Here is a 21,452-nt window from a genome sequence, read left to right as displayed (position 1 = left end):
ATGAACTATAAATCTCGTATATGGCTCGAATAGTCAAGATCCACCAAAAACGAATGTTCGCTCGATCTTGCTTTCCCTCTTTCTCTCTCGGCCGTAAGGTGGTTATGTGTGTGTTTGGAGTGTGTAGGCATATATGGAAAGATGGAATGAGGATTAGGGTTTTAGGTTGGTTTAGGGGGTATTTATATCCCTTAAAGCCCATGGACCTAAGGCCTATTCTCTTTAATCCATCTTAATTAGTCCAAGTCCATGATCTTTTCCTTATTAGATGCTAGTTAATATTATTTAGCACACGAAAATTTAACACAACTTTCTTTATTTAATATTAGAATATTTTTGGATGTTACACAACCCGTAACATGAGACGGAGCTACCTCCTCGTGCACTTCTTCCAACACGGTTTCTCTCTCGTCTTGTTCGGTTCCAATCACGGTTACGTCTTGATCAACCGTATCTTCTTCTTCAACCATGATTTCCTCATCATCTAGATTTAAAATAACAATAGATGATTCCAAGGTTACCTTTAACGGCGACTCTGGCACTACTTCCTTATCTGTCCACCAACAGGAGCCTTCTTCAAACCATTCATCTACCAGATTCGGTTTGAATTCGGTGTCAACTGCGTATTTTCCTTGAACCTCGGCCATATTAGCCTCCACATCCCATGGTTCTTCTTCTCTAACAACAACTGCATTACCTTCCTCCTTAGGTTCTCGACATTACTTTGCCATATGCCCTCTTTATCCACAGTTATGGCACCTAAAAGAAAACTCCTTTGATTGGTACCTTGATTCCTTGTCTCGATTCTCTTCGTCCGATGAATCTTCTTCAAAATTGTCAACCCGGCCCTTCCGGTTCCATTCTCTCTTCTTGGGTCGGTCACGTTTCTCGTTCTCCCAATATTTACCTTTGCCTTTCTCACCATAACAGATCTTATTTTTGTTGAACCGATGCTTCTCCTTCCTTCCGACATACAAGGCTTCACTCTCGGTTTTAACCGACACACTGGCTAACTGTTTTGCTAAGGCTTCTTGTCCAGCAAGAATATTCTCGAACTCGATAATACTCGGTTGGGTCGCCCACCCTTGAATAGCGGTAACGAAACTACGATACTCCGGCCTTAACCCGTGGATGAGTATCCGCTTCATACGAGCGTCGCTAACCCGAGATTGTGGATCGAGTTCTCCAATCTCGCGACATAGATTCTTCACTTTACAAAAATATTATGAAATAGGAAGATCACCTTGAGAAATCGTCATCAACTCACCTTCGACTAGTTGCAATCGAGCATCGTTTTTCTTCGTGAATAAGGTCTCCAGCGTATCCCACGCTTGCTTTGGGTATTCGAGATCTTGAATGCGATCAAGAACATCATCATCAACTGTTGTCTTGATGATAAACATCGCCTGACCCGCTTTCACCTGCCACTTCCCGTTACTACCATTAATATCGTTTGCAGGTTGTCTCGTTTCGGTACCATTCGTTACCTGCCAAAGATCTTGACCTTGAAGATACGACCTGATGCATGTCGACCATTGTTTATAGTTGCTCTGGTTCAGTTTCTTAATTCCCCCGACAACCTGTAACTCTGACATCGTATCGGTTTCTTGACTGTCAATATTGTCACGTCTGGTTGGTTAATCGTGATCAACGGATCACAAACTGTTGGCCGCTTTATGAACACAAAATTGCAACTTTGACTTTTGGCAGTAGTGGTTATCCTAGAAACTAATTTGCAATATATTTCAAATACAATTGCAATATAAGATGGTGGCTGTAGGTAATATAATATTCATGGTTTGCTTCCTGGGTTTAATATGTCTTACATATAAGACAAACACAAACAAAACCCCTCTGCCCTCTTTAATTCTTTTTCTTTTCTATTCTTCAACGGCGACCACAAAAAAACAAAGTAAACAAAACTTTTCTTTTACTTGGGCTTTAATCAAACAATCCGGAACTACCGACTGAGCTTTTCAAAACCTCAGGATCCTTTCCTCGCTTCGGATACGTACCGCCGATGACTCTCGATCAATCTTCGAGTAGCCTCCAGTCTCTCCTCCGTAGCGATCTTGAACTATTTCTTGACCACGATCGGTTTCTTCTAACACCTTCAACCGGAACCTTAACTACGATAGGTTTCTTGGCTTCTTATGCCTTTGATTGAACTACCACCGCAATCAAGACTTGCCGCCGGTCGGAACACGAGCCTGGATCGTTAGGCTTTGATACCACTTGTTAAACCTTAGACAAGTGAATCAAGAACACCAAACACGATTTTGCATAAAACGTTTATGCGACTCTTTTCATTAATAAGAAACAAGAACAAATACTTTCGACTCTCTCTACTCTAAACAAAAGAAACTTATGATGGGTTTATATAACACCCACAATTCTAATCCTACTCAAACTAGGATACATAATAATACTAGACTTCTAATTTATTTAATAATAAATAAAAAGATAACTATGACACCAAGTTATTCAACTTGGTCCCTGAACTTTAGATCTCCACCAAACCGCCCCTTGAGATCTTTCGTATCACCCTTATACTTTTCGTATTAACCATTCGGGTCTTTCAAGTTGGTGTTGCTCTAAGTTTTACATAATCTTGTTTGGAAATGGACTATGAGAGCTAGGGCCGTCCCCGGAAAATAGTAAGAATTCTTGGGAGCTAGGTCGTTTGCAATTGATTTCTTGTTTGAATTCCTATTTGAACATAGAGGTCATACATTTTCTCTTCATATGTTCATGTCTTTTGATGTTTAACCAATTTAACCATTTCATAAATAATTTTCTTTTTCCTTCTGATGAAACTAATAAAGACCTCCACAGTAAAACATACCTCCATAAAGATTGAGCCACGTACGTTAGGCATGCTGCAATAGGGGTTGTGCTATTGTGGCACATGAGGGTGATGCACGCGAGAAAGAACGGGTAAATTCAAAGGTTGGTGGGTCCATGCTCCATTCATATCATGTTGTTTTTCTTTATTTTTAGTGCTACTTTTTTAACGGCTAATTTGAATCACCGGCGGGCCACCCAATAATAATAGTTAATAATAAGTAATAAATAGTATTAATAAATACAATTATAAATAAAAAAACACATGATAATAACTAACAAATAGTAATTTAAAAATGGCTAGAGGCGCACTGGCACTATGGAACGATCTAGTAACATATCTTGGTGATATTCTAAAGTTAATGACTAGCTAAGGTGTTGTTTAAACCAACCAGTTTGATGTTTGTATATCATTCTACTTCAATAGCCATAGATCCTAGTCACCTTTAAGAGTTTCTATGTGTGTTAATGTATGGAAATTTAACCAAGTTAGAGATTTTGGGTTATACATGACATGTTCAGTTATGAGTAAAGATGAATTGTTAAAAGTGTTATTTTGAAATGTGTTAGAAGAACCAAAGAAAATTGTTGATAAACTTTGAGTTCTTGCAAGTCTGCTAAAAATGAACATGGTCAAAATAATGAATTGAGAAGACCATATCATAATCCTAGAGTGTTATTGGGGTTAAAGAAATTCCAATACTAATATATACAAATTAGAATATTGATGGTAAAGAAATTAGCGGGATTAGTCAAAAATGTTTGTTAGCGAGAAAATGATAAATGTTAGTTTAAGTGTTTAACAACATGAGGTGTTGTTGAGTTCAAGAAGCACGCAAATAGTAAAAGTTAGGAGAGCGGTAGTTAAAGACCCCGGAAAAATTACATATGTCCTAAAAGAATTACATATGGAGAGCACGAAGCCACAATCGAGTATATACTTTGGGTGGTGTAATCATAAGTTTAGTGATAAAACGAAGAAAAAGTTGCTAGATCATGTAATAAAACTTGATAATATCATAATGACGTATAATAATTTTATTTTATATATAACGTACAATTAAACAGTTAAAGTTAAAGTCGTTTTATTGGTCCAACTAGTAGACCTGTAAGACGATCGGTTCAATGTCTAGTTCTATTATGAAAACATTGCAATAACTAGTTATTCATCTAGTCATGTGTTACACGACACCATTATCGTGTATCAGCTGTAGCAAAGAAACAAATGCATAATAAGTTAACAACAGCAAAGAGAACATATATTGAGATAATTATGATAAGAAAGAGAAACATGTTCATGATAATTGTTAGATAGAATTAACTATCTGTTAAACGTGTCCAACACCAAATCAGATTGAAGTCTTTTAATATCTCAGAGAATATTTAATATAATAACTAGTTTATTATTATAAGATAATTTAGTCTTATTTAATTTAATCCTATTTGTGTTGGATTCAAATTGTGTATTTGAGTTAGTATAGGATTGGAACCGTGGACTTATATATACCCTCGGTTCAATGTGTTAGTTAATTATTAAGTTTTTCTCGTTAGTCGTTTTCTTAATAAAAGAGTTGATCGTGTGTTGATCAAATCCCGTGTTCGTGTTCTTGATTGGCTTGTCTAAAAGTTTAACAAGTGGTATCAGAGCCAATGACAGTGAGGGTTGTTACCAGGAAGTTACAAAGTGGTTCGGGCTTGCCGATATAACGGAGTGTAACAAGGTTGTGTGTCAACTTTGTTTTTGGTGTTTCGTTGAGTTGAAGGTTTCACTGATGGTGTGCCATCACCGTCTGTCGGGATGGTCAGTTCTCCGTGTGTTGGGCCATGATGATGTGCCATTATCATGTGTCGGGATGGTTAAATATCCGTGTGTCGAGCAGTGATGTTGTGCCATGATCATGTGTCGGTATGGTTAAGTCTCCGTGTGTCGGGTAGTTTAGTGGGTTGGATCAATGATCCTACAGTCCCGGGCTCTCTAAACGAGACAACATTAGATGTTCGGGGTCCGGTTTCGGGACCAAATCGTGACGTACAATTCAGCAGCGGTTCAGGTTGTTGATAACCGTGAGGGATGTGTTATGGAGCTAGAACCGGTGGCTAAAAATGGCCACATAGTTACTGTTTTGGGGCTGTCAAAGTGAAGACAGCAGGCTCAATGGTTTCAGTTTGTGCGAAAAGTGGGTTCGTAGGAGAGCATCGAAGATATTCAAGGCATGTGATATGGTTGTTTGGAGGTGAGTTGAATATGTCCTAGATCTTCTGTAGATTAAGGAGTAACGAACCAAGACGCAACTTCGTGTGAAGGCGTGTGACGAGACCAGAAATCAAGTTTAAAGAGATACAGGTGTTGCGGGACCGTAAAAGACCTTGGAATTACCAAGTATGAATCTAGAGGGAGTGTTGGATTTCAACATTTGAGCCGATGTCGGAAGACGCGCGGGTTGTTTCGAGTCGAGGTGCTTTGTGTGTGTCACGGTTAAAAGAAGTTTGGTGTTGAGAGGGAGTGTTAAACGTGTCCAACACCAAATCAGATTGAAGTCTCCTAATATCTCAGAGAATATTTAATATAATAATTAGTTTATTATTATAAGATAAGTTAGTCTTATTTAATTTAATCCTATTTGTGTTGGATTCAAATTGTGTATTTGAGTTAGTATATGATTGGAACCGTGGACTTATATATACCCTAGGTTCAATGTGTTAGTTAATTATTAAGTTTTTCTCGTTAGTCGTTTTCTTAATAAAATAGTTGATCGTGTGTTGATCAAATCCCGTTTTCGTGTTCTTGATTGGCTTGTCTAAAAGTTTAACAAGAACTATGTGGCCATTTTTAGCCACCGGTTCCAGCTCCAGAATTCATCCCTCGTTGTTGTCAACATCGTGAACCATTGTTGCCCTGTACGTTACGATTTTCAAGCGGAGATCAATAACAAAACACTAACACCGACTAACAGTTGTTGGAAAGCTTTTCACCTTTATTCGACTAACGAATTCAAAGAACCTGAACTAGAATATTATTTGACAAACAAAATATTTTTTCTAACAATTACCAACTTGCATGAGAAAGTTTCACCACTTAAATAAAAAACCACATTATCATGCAACCCATGTTCACTTGGAGACAATTCACCAAATAACTGAATAGTTTATCACCAATAGCACCATCTTCGTGATGGACGCACCATCGTTCAGAACCGCGGACACACCTTTAATCGAAAATTTACTCACCTCGATCTGAACCGGGACACACCTTTGTTAGATCGGAAACCTATTGCGATCTAAACCTGGACACACCTTCGATCGAAAACTCACCACAACTGGAACCTCGACATACCTTTGATCGGAAACTTATCGCGGAACCTGGACACACCTTTCCGGCCCTCGCTTCCTTCGACTTCAATCGATTCAATCGACAAATAGGTCGCAACTCGTTCACCATCGGAACCCGGGTCCACATGCTACTGTTGCTAAGTCTTGTTTACGACTCTAAATAAGAGTTTCACCAAGAAACTCGGTTGCTTAATTATATCATCAACCTACTTCCAAATAAATTCCACAATCAACAGTAGCCGCCTCGTAATTAATTCAGGAGGTTGCTTGCTTATTTCTTTCTTTTTCCTTCAATTAATTGTAATACCACTTACAACGTGAAGATGTGCCATGACTTCAATCTCGATCACGACTCCAATCTTGAACAAGTTACCCAAGATTCTTAAACGCCCAGGCCTTTGTTTCACAGGGCTAAAGTTTAACAAGTGGTATCAGAGCCTAGGGCTCGTACATTGTCATGTCATGCGAGAGTTCCGTCTGGGACTACAGGGGCGTTCGTAGCTGCAAAAGAGGAGATATACTCAATCTTGGTTGGCTAATGGCTCATGTGAAGAAGATTTTTCATGCTGCTGGTTTTCTTAATAAAACTCCTGGTTTTTGTTTGTCAAATCAAAGTTGGTGTGCATGAGGATTTGTTGCTTGCAGCCAAAGGAACAATTTATTCCTCATTGTTCGTAACTAGTTGCAAGAATTATTATTTTCTAGGTCAAAGTCTACCTTTGAAGGCTTGAAGCAAATTGATTCGTGGCACTAGTCTCCAAGGAGGAAGAATTATTTGCAAGCTTATTTGTCTTGACTTGCAAATATCTTTGGAGTATTGATTTATCAAAGAAATGAAATAAAAAGTTGTAAAACAGCCACCGATGAAACCGATTACGGTAAATTTCCAATCTAAGGTGTGTCCAGGTCCCCTTCGGCGGTGAGTTTTTGATCGAAGGTGTTGAGGTTTCTATTGCAGTTTCCTATCGAATGTATCCAGGTTGTAATTAGTTTTCGATTTAGGTGTTCACGTTTAGTTTGAAGTTGTTTTTGGGCGACGTATAACCGATTCACAACGGTTCAGTGGCGAGCTAGTGACATGAGGGAGTTACAAGGTGGTTTGGGTTTGCCGGTATAATGAAGTATAACAAGGTTGTGTGTTAACTTTGTTTTTGGTGTTCGTTTAGTTGAAGGTTTCACTGATGGTGTGCCATCACCATCTGTCAGGATGGTCCGATCTCCGTGTGTCAGAGCGGTGATGATGTGCCATCACCGTGTGTCGGGATGGTTAGATCTCCGTGTGTCGGGGCAGCGATGATGTGCCATCACCGTGTGTCAGGATGGTTAAATCTCCACGTGTCGAGCAATGATGTTGTGCCATGATCGTATGTAGGTATGGTTAAATCTCCGTGTGTCGGGGTAGTTTAGTGGGTTGGATCGATGATCCAACAGTCCCGAGTGGTAACATTATCGGGCTGTCTAAACGAGACAACAACATCAGATGTTCGGGGTCCGGTTTCGGGACCAAATCATAACATACACGTCAGCAGCAGTTTAGGTTGTTGACAACCGTGAGGGATGCGTTATGGAGCTAGAACCGGTGGCTAAAAATGGTCAAATAGTTATGGTTTTGGGGCTGTCAAAATAGAAGACAGTGGGCTCAATGGTTTCGGTTTGTACGAACAGTGGGTTCGTAGGAGAGCACCGAAGATGATCAAGGCTTGTGATAAGTCTGTTTGGAGGTGAGTTGAATATGTCCTAGATCTTGTGTAGATTAAGGCGTAACTGGCCAGGACGCAACTTCGTTTGAAGGCGTGTGACGAGTCCAAAGAGATATGAATGTTGCGGGTTGTGAAGGACCTGAGAGGAACAAGTATAGATCTAGAGGGAGTGTTGGAATTCAACACTTGAGTCAAAGCCGGAAGACACGGCTTGTTGAATTGAATCATGGGTTGTTTCGAGTCAAGGTACGTTTTTCGTGTGTGTCACGGTTAGAAGAAGTTTGGTGTTGAGAAGGAGTGTTAAACGTGTCCAACACCAACTCAGATTGAAGACTCCTAGAATCATGGAGAATAATTAATATAATAATTAGTTTATTATTATTGGATAAGTTAGTCTTATTTTATTTAATCCTATTTGTTTTGGATTCAAATTATGTATTTGAGTTAGTATAGGATTAGAACCTTGGGTTTATATATACCATTGGTTTAATTGTTAGTTAATTATTAAGTTTTTCTCGTTAGTCGTTTTCTTAATAAAATAGTTGATCGTGTGTTGATCAAATCCCGTGTTCGTGTTCTTAATTGGCTTGTCTAAAAGTTTAACACTATCCAAATCTTCCAAGCTATTCCTCTCGATCCGCACCTTCGGAAACTGATTTAGCCAAATCTTTCCTTGCTCAATGCCACGTTACATCCTCAGAACCAGACTAGTGTGCTGATACGGGGTCCACTGATCACACGACTCTCTCTCCCAACAACGTGAACAATGCCACCCATACTCCAGGGATAATAAGGTTACGTATAGAAACTACAAGTCCCTTCCTGTTTCCCGTATTGGACACACCAAACTATCTAATCGTATTCGCTTAAATGATGTTTTGGTTGTTCCTAATTTAACTAAAAATCTTCTTTATATTAGGAGCACTAAACAAGTTCGCCCAAGGCCGCTGTGAAGATGGACTCTATGTGTTGCACACTGCTCTAAGGGCATTTTATGTTGATTATAGCACTCCTTAAGCATCTTTTGAACTTTCGTATTTACGTTTGGGCATGTATCATTTGATACAATTTTGTATTTAAATAAAGCAGGGCATTTATCTGTTAAATCTTTAATTACTTCCCAACCCTATTACTTCTCACTCATGTGAATTATCCAAGTGTCATCGTTTACCATTTGATCTAACTACCAATCATGCACTCAAACTGTTGCTTAATTCACTGTGATGTATGGAGTATGTCTCCGATCAGTTAGTAATCCCCAGTACTATATACTTTTTATAGATGACTTCTCTCGGTTCACGTGGTTCTACCCCCTCAAAACAAAGTTGGAGGTTCATACTATATTAACAGTTTTTATGAATTTTGTTCAAACTCAATTCTCTTGAAAGATAAAAGTCTTTTAAAGTAACGGTGGTACGGAATTTGTAAACCACCATGTTAAACAACTTTTTTAGACCAATGGCACCTTTCACCAAATTCCGTGTCCTTGCACCTCGCAACAAAACCACAGGTTGAACAAGAGAACCGACATTTGGTTGAAACCGGTTTGAACAAGCTCTTTAATGGACATGTTCCTCCCGCTTATTGGGTTGAAGCCTTTAGCATGGATATTTATACCATAAATCGGCTTCCCACTAAACTTTTAGATGGCAAGACCTGATTTTGAAGAATTTACATATTGACAATCGATTTCCGATGTCACCTGGAGAATTAAATTTGTCGATTACGAGCACACATTTTTCCTAATGATGTGAACCGAAGAAGGAAATTTGGAAACACCTACTCGAATATCAAATCCTTCAACCAAAAGACATTTCTAATGAATGTTTTTGCAATTATCAATGATGATCCCTCATCATCTTGTCTCATATTTGCGAAATACGAACGCTCGTCTCAGATTCACATCATTGTTCACATGTATGAGAGTAATTTTATATACAGAGCCATATAGTATTGGGAAGAAAAACAACTTGTTGAATGTTGAGGAAGATTATAGGAGTATGGTGGCTCAACCCTATAATGGGTCACCCTCAACTTGGAATTGCCAAGATTAAACTTAGATGGATTAGATTTAATCCATTAGATTTGATTAATTAGGAGAATATCTCTACATGAATCGAAGTCGGAAAACACAAAATTAGTTGAGTCAACGATGCCGGTGTTCGTGGCTGTTTGGGATTCCTTATTTTTGCTCCTTATAGCTTATAACTTATGTGTTATAAGTTTTAAGGTGTTTGGAAAAGTTGGATTTTGTGAGTGTATAAGGTATAAGTTAACAACATTGTAACTTATACCTTATGCCTTAAATCCTTAAATAAGGCATAAGAAGGTAAAATAAGGAATCCCAAACACCCCTGAAATAAGTTCAACTTTAACCATGGAATTGAAATTAACAAAATTCATGACCATACCTGTTACTTTGAGTCAACTTCGCCTCGTACTAATTAAACACTTTTATAACGTATAATGATGTCGATAACTTTAGTCGAGATGTTTAATGTTTGAATAGGACTGGAAACCCCTGAAATTCATACCAAATTATATAAAAATTCGGTTTTCATTTTGTTTAATATTTGGAAGTGAACTTTCCTAAAAGCATTGAAATTCGATTAGATCTCTGCACAGTTATGCCCCGTCCTTTCTAGTTTCTACTGCCACAAGTACTTGCAGAGTTGCAGAACAATTCCCTTGATATGTTTTAGTCGTCTTAAAAAAATTCCGCCATGAATCGCCACGAGGAGACGCCACCAATTAGCTACCGAAAGGATCAGATAGCTCTGATACCACTTTTAGTTAAGGATTTAGAAAAGAACACATAGGAAAATATACAAACTTTTGGCTACTTGTTTCATTTCACTAATCGGTTATTAATACAAGTTGAATTTAACAACCTAACTTTCTCCGTTACATGATTTGACCATCATGTATTCTTCGACCCAGCTTCAGCAAAACCGGTTTGGGCCAAAAACCTGGTTTGCGCACCTCTAATAAATAGGTCGTCAGGTCACACCAGCATGGCAGCATGACATAAAACTCTTAAGATCTTTAAAAAATGGACCAAACCAATTATTTAAGTAACTTCCATATTAGTTACAAAAGATCACATCAAATCCCATACCAATAAACTGAGGTTCGTTCCTACACATCTCGTTTTTCAAAATAAAAAAGCTCGTGTAGAAAACAACAATAGAACACGTCCAAAACAACATTAACCCTATGACCAACCAAAAACAAAGTCGAGAACATACACCAGGATAAGGGAAAACGGATAGAGGGCAAACGCAATGAAAGATGTCCATAGAGGGAAAGTGGTGCTTAAACTTCCAAACACGCCCATCACGATGCAAACAATCAGAATAACGAGCACCTCGGACGAAAAATCCCATGTTAATCCTCTCACGTATACAAGCGCTAGAAAGACCGACAGGCAAAGTATGTTATTCATCGTTACTGCCCCGTATAACTGCAACAAAAAATACAAGTGATATAATATCTGAAAAGTTCCAATATAAAAGTCACCTATTCAAATCACTTAAATCTAGAGGTGGTAAATGGCAAGCTTGGCCCGTTACTTATGAATCGGTTCAGCCCAAACGTATCAGACGAGTTCAGTTCAAAAACTGGACCGTTACAAAAGGAAAATTTTCAGGGATCTCATTGATAGATAAAATCATAAAATGAAGTGTGAGGACTTTTTAACAACATATATTGTATACTTTTATACACGTTTGTCCCTAAAAAATACTAAAAAGACTTGAATAATCACAAAATAAACAGCTTTTTGACATAATTCATAATAAAAATACAATATTTTAACAAAAATAACAAACCAACACCAACCACCTAAAAAAAGATAAAGATCAGTGGTTGTTAACCATGGCCCAAAGAATTTTTTCAATACTTACAAGTTGCAATTAGTTTAGTTTATTTCCAAAAACAAGATTACTATCGTAATAATATTGTTTTTATAATCAGAACTAATGCATATCTGCCAGATCAGATTAAAAATTTTCCTAAAAGCCTTTTTATGTAATAATAATTATTGCAGCCTTTTTATGCAATAATATCTGATGCATTAACTGTTTATATAAAATTAGACAACAACATATTTGGGGTCAACCCAACTTGGCAAAGACTGATGCAATTAGGGGTGTGGAAAAAACAACCAAAAACCGTAAAACCCAAAAATTAAACCGTATCGGTAACCAAAAAAACCTAACCAAATTGTGAATTCGGTTTTCCGTTCAGTTATCAGTTCCACAAATCCTACTTATTCGGATAACCAACCAAATTCAATCAAATAAATTGAATAACAAACGGCTTAATCGAATAAGCGAACCGAATAAACCAGTTTAATTCGGTTCGGTTAGGCACATTTAATTTGGATCGGTTCGGTTTTCGATTAACAACAAAGAAAAAATTCAAACCCGAATCGAATAAATCGATATTTGAACCGATGAACATCCCTAATTGAATTTGCAGCCCGTACTAACCCGTCTGACCCTTCCATTACCCCAAATTGGATCAAATCTAATAATGGAAACACACAAACCTCTGAAAATGTAAGAGATGCAGATCTCCGCTTCTTGCGTGAAGCAAAGATGATTGCAGAAACCGCTTCACTTGAGTTAGTTGCTAAAGGCAAAGCAATGAATGAGATGAAAAATGAAGGAATACTTGTGGCAGCTGAGAAATTGCTAACAGCATCCACAAGTGGATCAGCAAAAGCAGCTGCAATAAACGTGCCGATCAACAAATACAAAACCGCTTTTATTGTTGTCCCACGTGGATCATCAACACCTTCCTCTTCATCATCTTCACCAGCATCATCCCCTAACAGATCATGCTCTTTTTTTGTCTCCTGAAAAATACATCTTTTATGAAAATAAATCTAAAAAAAAGTAAAAAAAGCGTTCTTTTACCTCATAATAGTCATGAATGTATTTTAACGTGTCGGGACCAGCAAGATGAGTGTTTATTTGGGAAGCCTTGGCTTCATCGAGCCATTTTGTAATTCCAGCAACGAATTCGTTTACGTCGATCAAGTTGTTTTCAGATGTGTCAAAATCTTTCATTACTTTATTAACAGCATCGTCTTCGTTTAAGTTTATTTCAAATAATCGCATTCCGACAACCAAAGCCTTAAGTTCAGAATGTGAGAGATGTGAGTCACCATCTGAGTCAATAGATTGAAATAACCTGTCGTGTGTTTTTGTAAAAGATTACTAACATGAAGCGCATACTTAAAAAGTGCAAATAGAAGTAACAAAAAATGAAAATGAACCGACTTTTCTAAAACTTCATTGTTAGGTTTTCCATGATCGTCCAAGAGTCTTCCAAGTGCACGCGCTTTTAAGTACTTGAGAAATCTTGATTTTACATGCTTATGCTTTGCAAAAGCAAGACGTCTTCTTTGCAATTTCGGCTGAACAACCTGAAAAACGCATGCAAGTTACTAATTGGGTAATTAAAGAGTCACGATATAAAACAACAATCGTCAATAGGCTTGTAAATGATCCGAACGCTCAGTGAAACGTTCGGCAGGAAGTTCGTTTATGTTAAATTGTTAATAAACGAACAAACATGAACAAAAAATTTTGTTCATTTATAATAGATAACTATTATAAATAATAATATTTGTATAATATTTGTATAAATTAAGATGATCTTATCTTAATTTAGAGTTATCTCTTGTATTTGTAATTCCCTATTTAAAGGGCTGAATTAATGAGAATGAGCAGGGATTCAATCATAATTCTATCATGATATCATAATCATAATTAATATGATCTTATTTAAATTTAGAGTTATCTCTTGTATTTGTAATTCCCTATTTAAAGGGCTGAATTAATGAGAATGAGCAGGGATTCAATCATAATTCTATCAATTTAGTTAAAGGAACAAACATGAACACATATCTTGTTCATTTATTATGTTCGTGAACGTTCGTTATTTATGTCTGTTAGTTTACGTTTGTTTAAGCTTGTACATTTATGCATTCATTTAAATTGTTAGGTCACTACAATTCATGTTTACTTTTAATTGGTGTTTGCTCGTTTATGTTCAGTTATATTCGCCCGTTTATGTTTGTTTACGTTCATGAATTGCTCGTTAATACTATTAACTTGTGAACATAATTACATAAACGAACATGAACACATTCATTTTCTTACCAAACGAACAAACATGAACACATGTCTTGAACATTTATTATGATCGTGAACATTCGTTGTTTATGTTCGCTAGTTTACGTTTGTTTAAGCTTGTATATTTATGTATTCATTTAAATTGTTAGGTCCATTACAATTCATGTTTACTTTAGTTTGGTGTTTGCTCGTTTATGTTCGGTTATATTCGCTCGTTTATGCTCGTTTATGTTAGTTTACGTTCATGAATTGCTCGCTATACTATTAACGAATGATCATAAACGAACATTAACACGTTCAATTTCTTGCCAAACGAACACGAACAAGAAAACCCCATTCGTTTAACTGTTCAGTGCGTTTACAAGCCTAATCGTCAAGAGTACCAATATTCACCTGATAAATGCAGTAGGCAATTAAAAGAGAAACTGATACAATAAGGCCAATCAAAACCGACAAGTGTCGTCCAGAATCCGAATGCATAATTTGTGGGAATTGGACAACAATAAACGGGAGTACAGATACAGCCATAATCATGGCAGAATAGCTTGTCCAGATATCAGTACTCACACCAGATTCTGCAGTGTGACAGATTCAACATACATAAGATTTATTAAAGTTAACTTAAGAAGAATACATGCTTGGTTTTATTATACAAAGACTTGGCCATTTGGGACATACCAACTAAGTTAAATCCTTTAGTATCTTGGTTATCAATGGCAACTGAGTTCTGTAAATCACACTTGCCAACATTGATGCAGGTTCCCCATATCAAAGTAATAAGCATGACAGTTGAACCAGCTAATAAGCCCATTCCTACAGAGACTTGCTCCTGAGCAACTTCAATGGTCCCAGTGATTCCAGATACTACAAGAAGCAAGCAGATCATAAGGTGCATACATACATACATACATACATACATACATACATAAATGAGGTAAATGTTTAAAATTACGACTCAAAAGCGAAAAACATATGCCTACAATAACTTATACTAGTAAATTACAGTTGATAAATGTTGAAAAGTACTTTTCTAAGCTTTAATCTAATGATGTTCAAATTAGAAAAGTCAAACATGTTGACTAGGGTCCAATCGCAGGTTGTCAATAATAAAATATGGAGCTTCAGAACAAAAGTTCATTAAGAATGTGACAGTTAATTAGCAAAAAGAACAAAATATATAGAAGAGCAACTTTAAAATTGAAAATAACAAAAGCATAGTGGAAATCTATGATTGATTTGACACAAAGCATAAAGGTAAAGCATTCATCTACCTGAGGTCCTAATCTTGAACTTTTTACTTTTCAAATTATTCAAAAGTCAAAATCCACAAACAATACTCAAAATTCAAAAAAATCAAACTAATGAAATCAACAAAATTTAACTTCCAAAAGCGAAAATTAACATTGAATTCATCTTCAAACTACTGGATCTAGCACGAGCCAAACTAATCTGCTCAGTATAACATGTATAACTCACATCTCTGGAAACATAACTAGAAAGCAAAAGTAACATCAAATTCACTCATTCAGTATAATCTGATAGATCTGTATAGAAAACATTAACTTCAAAACACTCAAAATTCATCTTCAAACTATTGGACCTAACACAAGTTTAAGAACAAATTCATGATTTTAACAGATTTCACTGCAAATTTAACCTAGAATACACAAATTTCATCTTCAAACTACTGGATCCAACACTAGCCTTAACTAATTATGTCAGTAACAAATCACAAACGGAAACCTCACATCTCCGAAAACAAAATATAAATCAAATTTATGGTTCAATTCATGATAAGTTGATAGGTTTGACTGCAAATTGACCTAGAATACACAAACTTCATCTTCAAACTATTGGATCTAGCACAAGCCTAAACTAATCACGTCAGCAACAAACGCAATAACTCACATCTCTATAAACAAACTATAAACCAAAATTAAGCTCAAATTCATGATGATTTAACATATTTGACTGAAAATTTTACCTACAACACACAAATTTCATCTTCAAACAATTGGATCTAGCACAAGCCTAACCTAAATAAGTCAATATCAAACGCAATAACTCACATCTCCAAAAACAAATTATAAACCAAAATTCAACTCAAATTCATGATAATTTAACAGTTTAACAGATTCGATTGCAAATTTGACCTAGAATCAGCATCGCGTCCGAAAGAGCACAAAATGAAGCTCAAATGTATGAAAAAAAGACAGATTCAATTTCAAAACTAACTTACTAGATCAGAAACAAACTATACAGCAAAATTAAGTCCAAATTCACAACAATTTAACAGATTCAATTGCAAAGTTAACCTAGAACAAGCATCGAATCAAAGAGCGCAAAATCAATCTCTAATTCATGATAATTTGAAAGATTCAACTTCAAATCTAACTTATTAGATCAGAAAAAAAACTATAAACCAAAATAAGCTCATATACATAATAATAATAATAATAATAATAACTAAAGAGATTCAATTGCAACTTTAACTTAAAATCAGCATCGAGTCGAGAAGAGCACAAAATTAAGCTCAAATTCATAATAATAATATAAATAAACCGATTCGAATACGAATATAACCTAAAATCAGCATCGCATCCGGAAGAGCACCAAGCATCGGAAGCAGTAATCCACCGACAAGACCTGGACCTAAAATCTCGAGCAACAGCTCACTTCCAGCTGATAAATAAGTAGCCGCGAGAAACATAAGGTAACCGTACACCAGTATTAGAAACAGGTTACCGAGTGCCGTGTTAGTGCACGGCATGAATCCGTACGTCTGTTCACACGCTTCAGGTGTTTCTTCTGTGGTTGAAATGAAAGGACTGAGACGGAGTATAGTGGATGAGTGTTCATTGCTGATAACGCCGTCGGAGATGAGATCTGGTGACGTGGTGGTGGTGATTAGGCGGCTGGTGACGGTTAGGATTAAGAGAGATGAGATTGAAAGTAGAAGAAGAGGTTTGGATGCCATGTGGCGTGGGTTGGTTGGTGTGACGGTTGAAGGTGTGTTGAAATTAAACTTAAAGTTGAAAGTAGTTTTAAGGTACAAGATCATGAAAAGTAAATGCGTATCAAAATTTAATGTGATACTGATAGCTATAGGGATGTAAAAAGATTTCTTTTTTTTATCAAAAAACAAAACATGAAATATTTCATAGAAACATCCAATCCAAACGATTTACAATGAAGTGGCAGGTAAGCGGGTAACAAGCTGCGCCGCAACCCCCTTTTGGATAGCAAACCCAATCCGACTAAAAACAAAGTTTTGATTCTTATGGGCTAATACGTTACTATACACAACTTTCTGAACCCTATTCAAAAGGTCCACGGCATCCGGAGCTAAGAAACCAAAAGTGTCAAAGACGAAGGGGATAAACACGTGTTGATTCTCCAAACAAGCTCTCTCGTGTTTAGCAACCTTGCCCAATGCCGCCTTCAATGCTGTCTGGCCTGCTACAAATCTAGTGTCCCTAATCCCAACAAGAGGGGACCTCACTCGTGTTTAGCAACCTTGCCCGATGCCGCCTTCAATGTTGTATGGCCTGCTACAAATCCAGTGTCCCCTCTGCTTTAAGCATTAACATGTCGTAGAACCCTTATGTTATCCACTAATGCATCGCCTAACCCCTTTGTTGTCCACTAATGCATCGTGCCCTTTCCTCTTCACCACAAACATATCGTTAAGCACCTACATTCAGAGTATATGGTTATTTACTTAGATTAGAGACTAAATTTTTTGATTCTCTATCACTAAAACATCTTCACTTAAAAAATGGAAGTTGATAACATTGTAGTTTGTTATGGTGGCAACTGGGAATTTAGAAAAGGAACTTGTGAGTACCTTCCATTTGATTGTAAACGACACTGTGTAACTCTAAGATCTAACATGAGCTATTTAGACATGATAAAATATATTAAACTTCGGTTTAATTTTACCTATATTTTCAGATTATCTTATATGCTCTCAACAAACATGTACCCTATTGATATAGAAGACGACTATGACATGTCGGTTTTTTTTAAACGTGTAGAAAAATCAAAGAATTCAGTAGCTTATGTGTATGTTGTTCAAGATGATAAAGGTAAGTTGAAATTAGATCCTATTTCTTCTAACGATCTTTTTCCGGTTGAAAAAGAGTCTTTATTGTTCAAGCTGAGAAAGGTAAGTTGAAATTAGATCCTATTTGTAGCCGGAACCTTTGTTGGGTAAAAAGGAGATAGTGGCAGACGTAGGTGTTACCAGGGGATAAAGGTAAAAAGGAGATATGGGCTGGTGGAAGTTGAAAGGTTGGGCGGGAGTTTCAATTCTAAACGGGTCTGGGAAACTATATGCTGAAACGACATGTTAGGTTATATAACATGACGCCGGGACTCTACGTTAGTGATAACGCATCGTTGCTATCCTACGTTAGTAACATAACGCGTCGTCAACCCTATGTTATACCTAACAAGTCGCCGGCGATGTGAGTCGTTGACTTCGTTAACAAGAACACATCGTCTGGGCCGAAGAACACATCGCGGCGACGAGATAACAATAACACATGTGAGTCGTTGGACATGTGTTGTTATTCTATTTGTTTCGCTAACGCATAGTCGGTTTTCGCTATCATGTCGTCGGCGACAAGATAGCAAAGGGCTAAAATTGGAAACTTGAATTATGGGGGATAAACTTGGAAACACTAACTATAAATGAGCTATTTTGGGAATTTTCCCTTTAGTTTTAGAGGGACTAGGCTAATGATGGGAGACTAGACGCGTAGGTAGATTTCCCTAGTTGATTCCTTGAACTAAACGAGTTTTATCTCACCGCATTGTTGTGTTTTTGGGCGAGTGTTCACGGTCGTTGGCCTTAAGTGAAGGTTTTTCCTGGATCAAAGAAAGACGAGTGTGTCCCGATGCGGTGAATTTAGTAAGTAGATCATTTTAAGGATTCGTTGGCCGAAAAAAAAAACAATGGGGACACAACGGGCAAGGTATCCCCTTTATTAGTTCTTCCAAAACTTTATCAACTTACAAAGAATAAAGCTCTATTAAAAGGTTTTTTTAGGTTGAAAATCAAATCTGTTGGAACAACTCACGAAACGGAAGAATGGGAAACAAGCTTCAGAATTATAATGACGGTCAACCGGAAAACCGGATCCGACTCCTGGTCTTGGCTAGGGGACCCTTGGGATACTTCTAGGTTTAGGTCGGTTAAAAAGCATATAAAAAGCAAATTATATTAAGCAGGGACAATAGCCTTAATTATGTGTTGAATTAATGTAAGTGGGTCCCGTCTAAGTGCAATATTCGTGTTTGGGTATCGGAAGTAGAAAAGCTTCCCACCAAATGGGCGCTACTGGTCAGGAATGTTTCTCTTACGGATTTCTTGTATGTGTTTTGTGATGTTGGGCAGGAATCATCCGAACACATTTATATCGGATGTCCCGTTACAAAGGATGTTAGGAAAGCTAGCTGTTTTTTCTTGGTGTAAAGCTTCGTCCTTCTTCGCGTTCTCGGTGAGAGACCTTTTAGAGGTTTATAAGCATGTGGGGCTTTGGACCGAGGGATATGGAGGTTTTTCATGGTAATTTTATAATTGTTTGCTGGAGTATTTGGAAGGCCTGAAACGAAGAGGTCTTCGAAGGCAAATAGGTGAAGGTTGAAGACATTGTTTGTGACATTAGATCTTCTAGTTTTCTTTGGTATAAACATATATCTATGTGCAAATTAATAAATGGTACAATTGGCGTAGTTTTTCTTTGATGTAATTGTTTTGTTTGTTTTGGCCTTCCTCTAGGTTGTGGAGGTTGCTTGCGGCTTCGACCTTTGCTTATATAAATTCATTGTTCGGAAAAGGAAGGTACCATGCCTCAAAGAACACAAAATAAAAGAAAACTACAATCATACCAGGGAATTTAAGCACAACCTTTAGCACATAAAAATCTAATTATTCAAAATTAAAACTACACCATTTCTCTCCTTTCATCTTCAATCTTTTGTCTCGAAGAGTAAAAGGAATGAAGTTGACTTTATTTCCACCAACTTGCTTAGCGATAAAGGTTTGCTACTAAAAATGATGTTATTTCTTGCTTTCCATAACATCCACAAAGTGACCATTAATACCACTTGAACCAGCTCGTCTTTCCTTTTTGATAGCCCATGTTTCTTTACACTATCAAGTAGGCAAGTAGCCCATATACCGAGGACTAATCATGAAACATTGCATGTGATAGCGTTAGGTAATTCTATTGACATGTTATGATCATCAAGTCCCAATAAATATGTCAAGCGGAGTTTGCTTCGCTTACAACACCTTAAAACTTTACCCAACATGATATGGCGTGGATATGATAAGTATATTGTTTAAGAAAACTTTACATCTCCTTAGACTATGTCTCTGGTTTGGAGATTTTTGTTTGACTGCGTCCAAGGATACTTTAAATGATTGATGAAATATGTATTTATGTCTATGATTTCTTCTTTGTATAAATCTAAAGCTCACTCACAATTCAAAGACGAGGTAATAATACGCCTTGATTGATGTTACACACTTATGGACAGACATTTTTCTTCCACTTTTTATAAACGTTTGATATAAATCTATACCCTTTAAAGAGTATTTAAACAACATATATAAAACAACAAAAAGATATACTAATACTCGTATGTGTATGCAGCATGCTACATAACTATCACGACCATTCATAATACACAAACAAATATCATCCCACTTGTCATTTCATATCTTCATTAAAAGTCATCACGACTTTGCAGGCCACTCAAAATCAAGAAGGTGCCAAGTCATTTTTCAACGTTCCAAAACTGGATGCTAAAATTTTCCAAATTACTTTATTTATATTTAAAACAATATATAACATAAGACTCATATATAAATTGTTGAAACAAAATGTGTAAATAGACATAACAATCTAATTAGTTATTGAGCTATCAGGTTGTTATTATGACAAATTATTTTTTTGTTAATACTCACCCAAAATAGCTTTTTACCAAGAAATGTATTAGCATGATCCAAAAATATAAAACATAGCCTTAGAATATGTATTTTGCTTACCATTTGGAATATTTAAGTTATAAAAAACGTTACCATACGAATAAATGTTTTTTTCATTTAAAAACGCACATAGTCACCTGACATATTAGCACAATCTCTATCATTCCGAAGTAATTAGTAAGTTTATTTTGTAAAGTTCGATAAACTATAACTTATATAAATCTTAATATTTATCAAAAAATATAACTTTACAAGTTCTAAATTTATAAATTAGACTATAAAAGTATAAAAGCTTTAAATTTATAACCTAGAGAAAAAGATATTAAACTTTATGATAATACGGATGCTTCATCCCCAAAAACATGAACCTCAAAACATGATACCGACATAGCCCTATAAGTCGACGTCTATGGATTTTGCCTAAAATATCTC

The 21,452-nt window shown here is 36.6% G+C and overlaps 1 protein-coding gene across 1 annotated transcript; it reads right to left on the bottom strand.

The window, feature by feature from the left end:
* Positions 1–10,958: 10,958 nt before the first annotated feature.
* Positions 10,959–17,038, bottom strand: LOC143593522 (sodium/calcium exchanger NCL-like). The gene is made up of 7 exons (XM_077073132.1): positions 16,604–17,038; positions 14,699–14,884; positions 14,414–14,595; positions 13,163–13,308; positions 12,797–13,073; positions 12,427–12,735; positions 10,959–11,337 (listed from the first exon to the last, which is right to left on the bottom strand). Exons 1-7 carry the CDS (start codon positions 16,995–16,997, stop codon positions 11,089–11,091), a joined length of 1,743 nt encoding a protein of 580 aa, XP_076929247.1. The 5' UTR covers positions 16,998–17,038; the 3' UTR covers positions 10,959–11,088.
* Between the last annotated feature and the right edge of the window lie 4,414 nt (positions 17,039–21,452).

Source organism: Bidens hawaiensis, unplaced genomic scaffold, assembly GCF_021521415.1.
Source record: "Bidens hawaiensis isolate Kalapana, Puna unplaced genomic scaffold, B.hawaiensis_p1.1 tig00042291_1, whole genome shotgun sequence".
Lineage (NCBI taxonomy): Eukaryota > Viridiplantae > Streptophyta > Magnoliopsida > Asterales > Asteraceae > Bidens > Bidens hawaiensis.
Note: the sequence above shows the minus strand (reverse complement) of the source record. Positions and strands in the feature narration are given on the sequence as shown.

What these genes read in the sequence shown, in the direction of transcription:
- LOC143593522 (XM_077073132.1), bottom strand. Translation starts at nt 16,997, where the DNA reads ATGGCATCCAAACCTCTTCTTCTACTTTCAATCTCATCTCTCTTAATC. An exon ending in AACAATGAAGTTTTAGAAAA is followed by an intron (nt 13,074 to 13,162) that starts GTCGGTTCATTT and finishes AACACACGACAG; the next exon opens with GTTATTTCAATCTATTGACT. An exon ending in CATCTCTTACATTTTCAGAG is followed by an intron (nt 11,338 to 12,426) that starts GTTTGTGTGTTT and finishes TTTTTGTTGCAG; the next exon opens with TTATACGGGGCAGTAACGAT.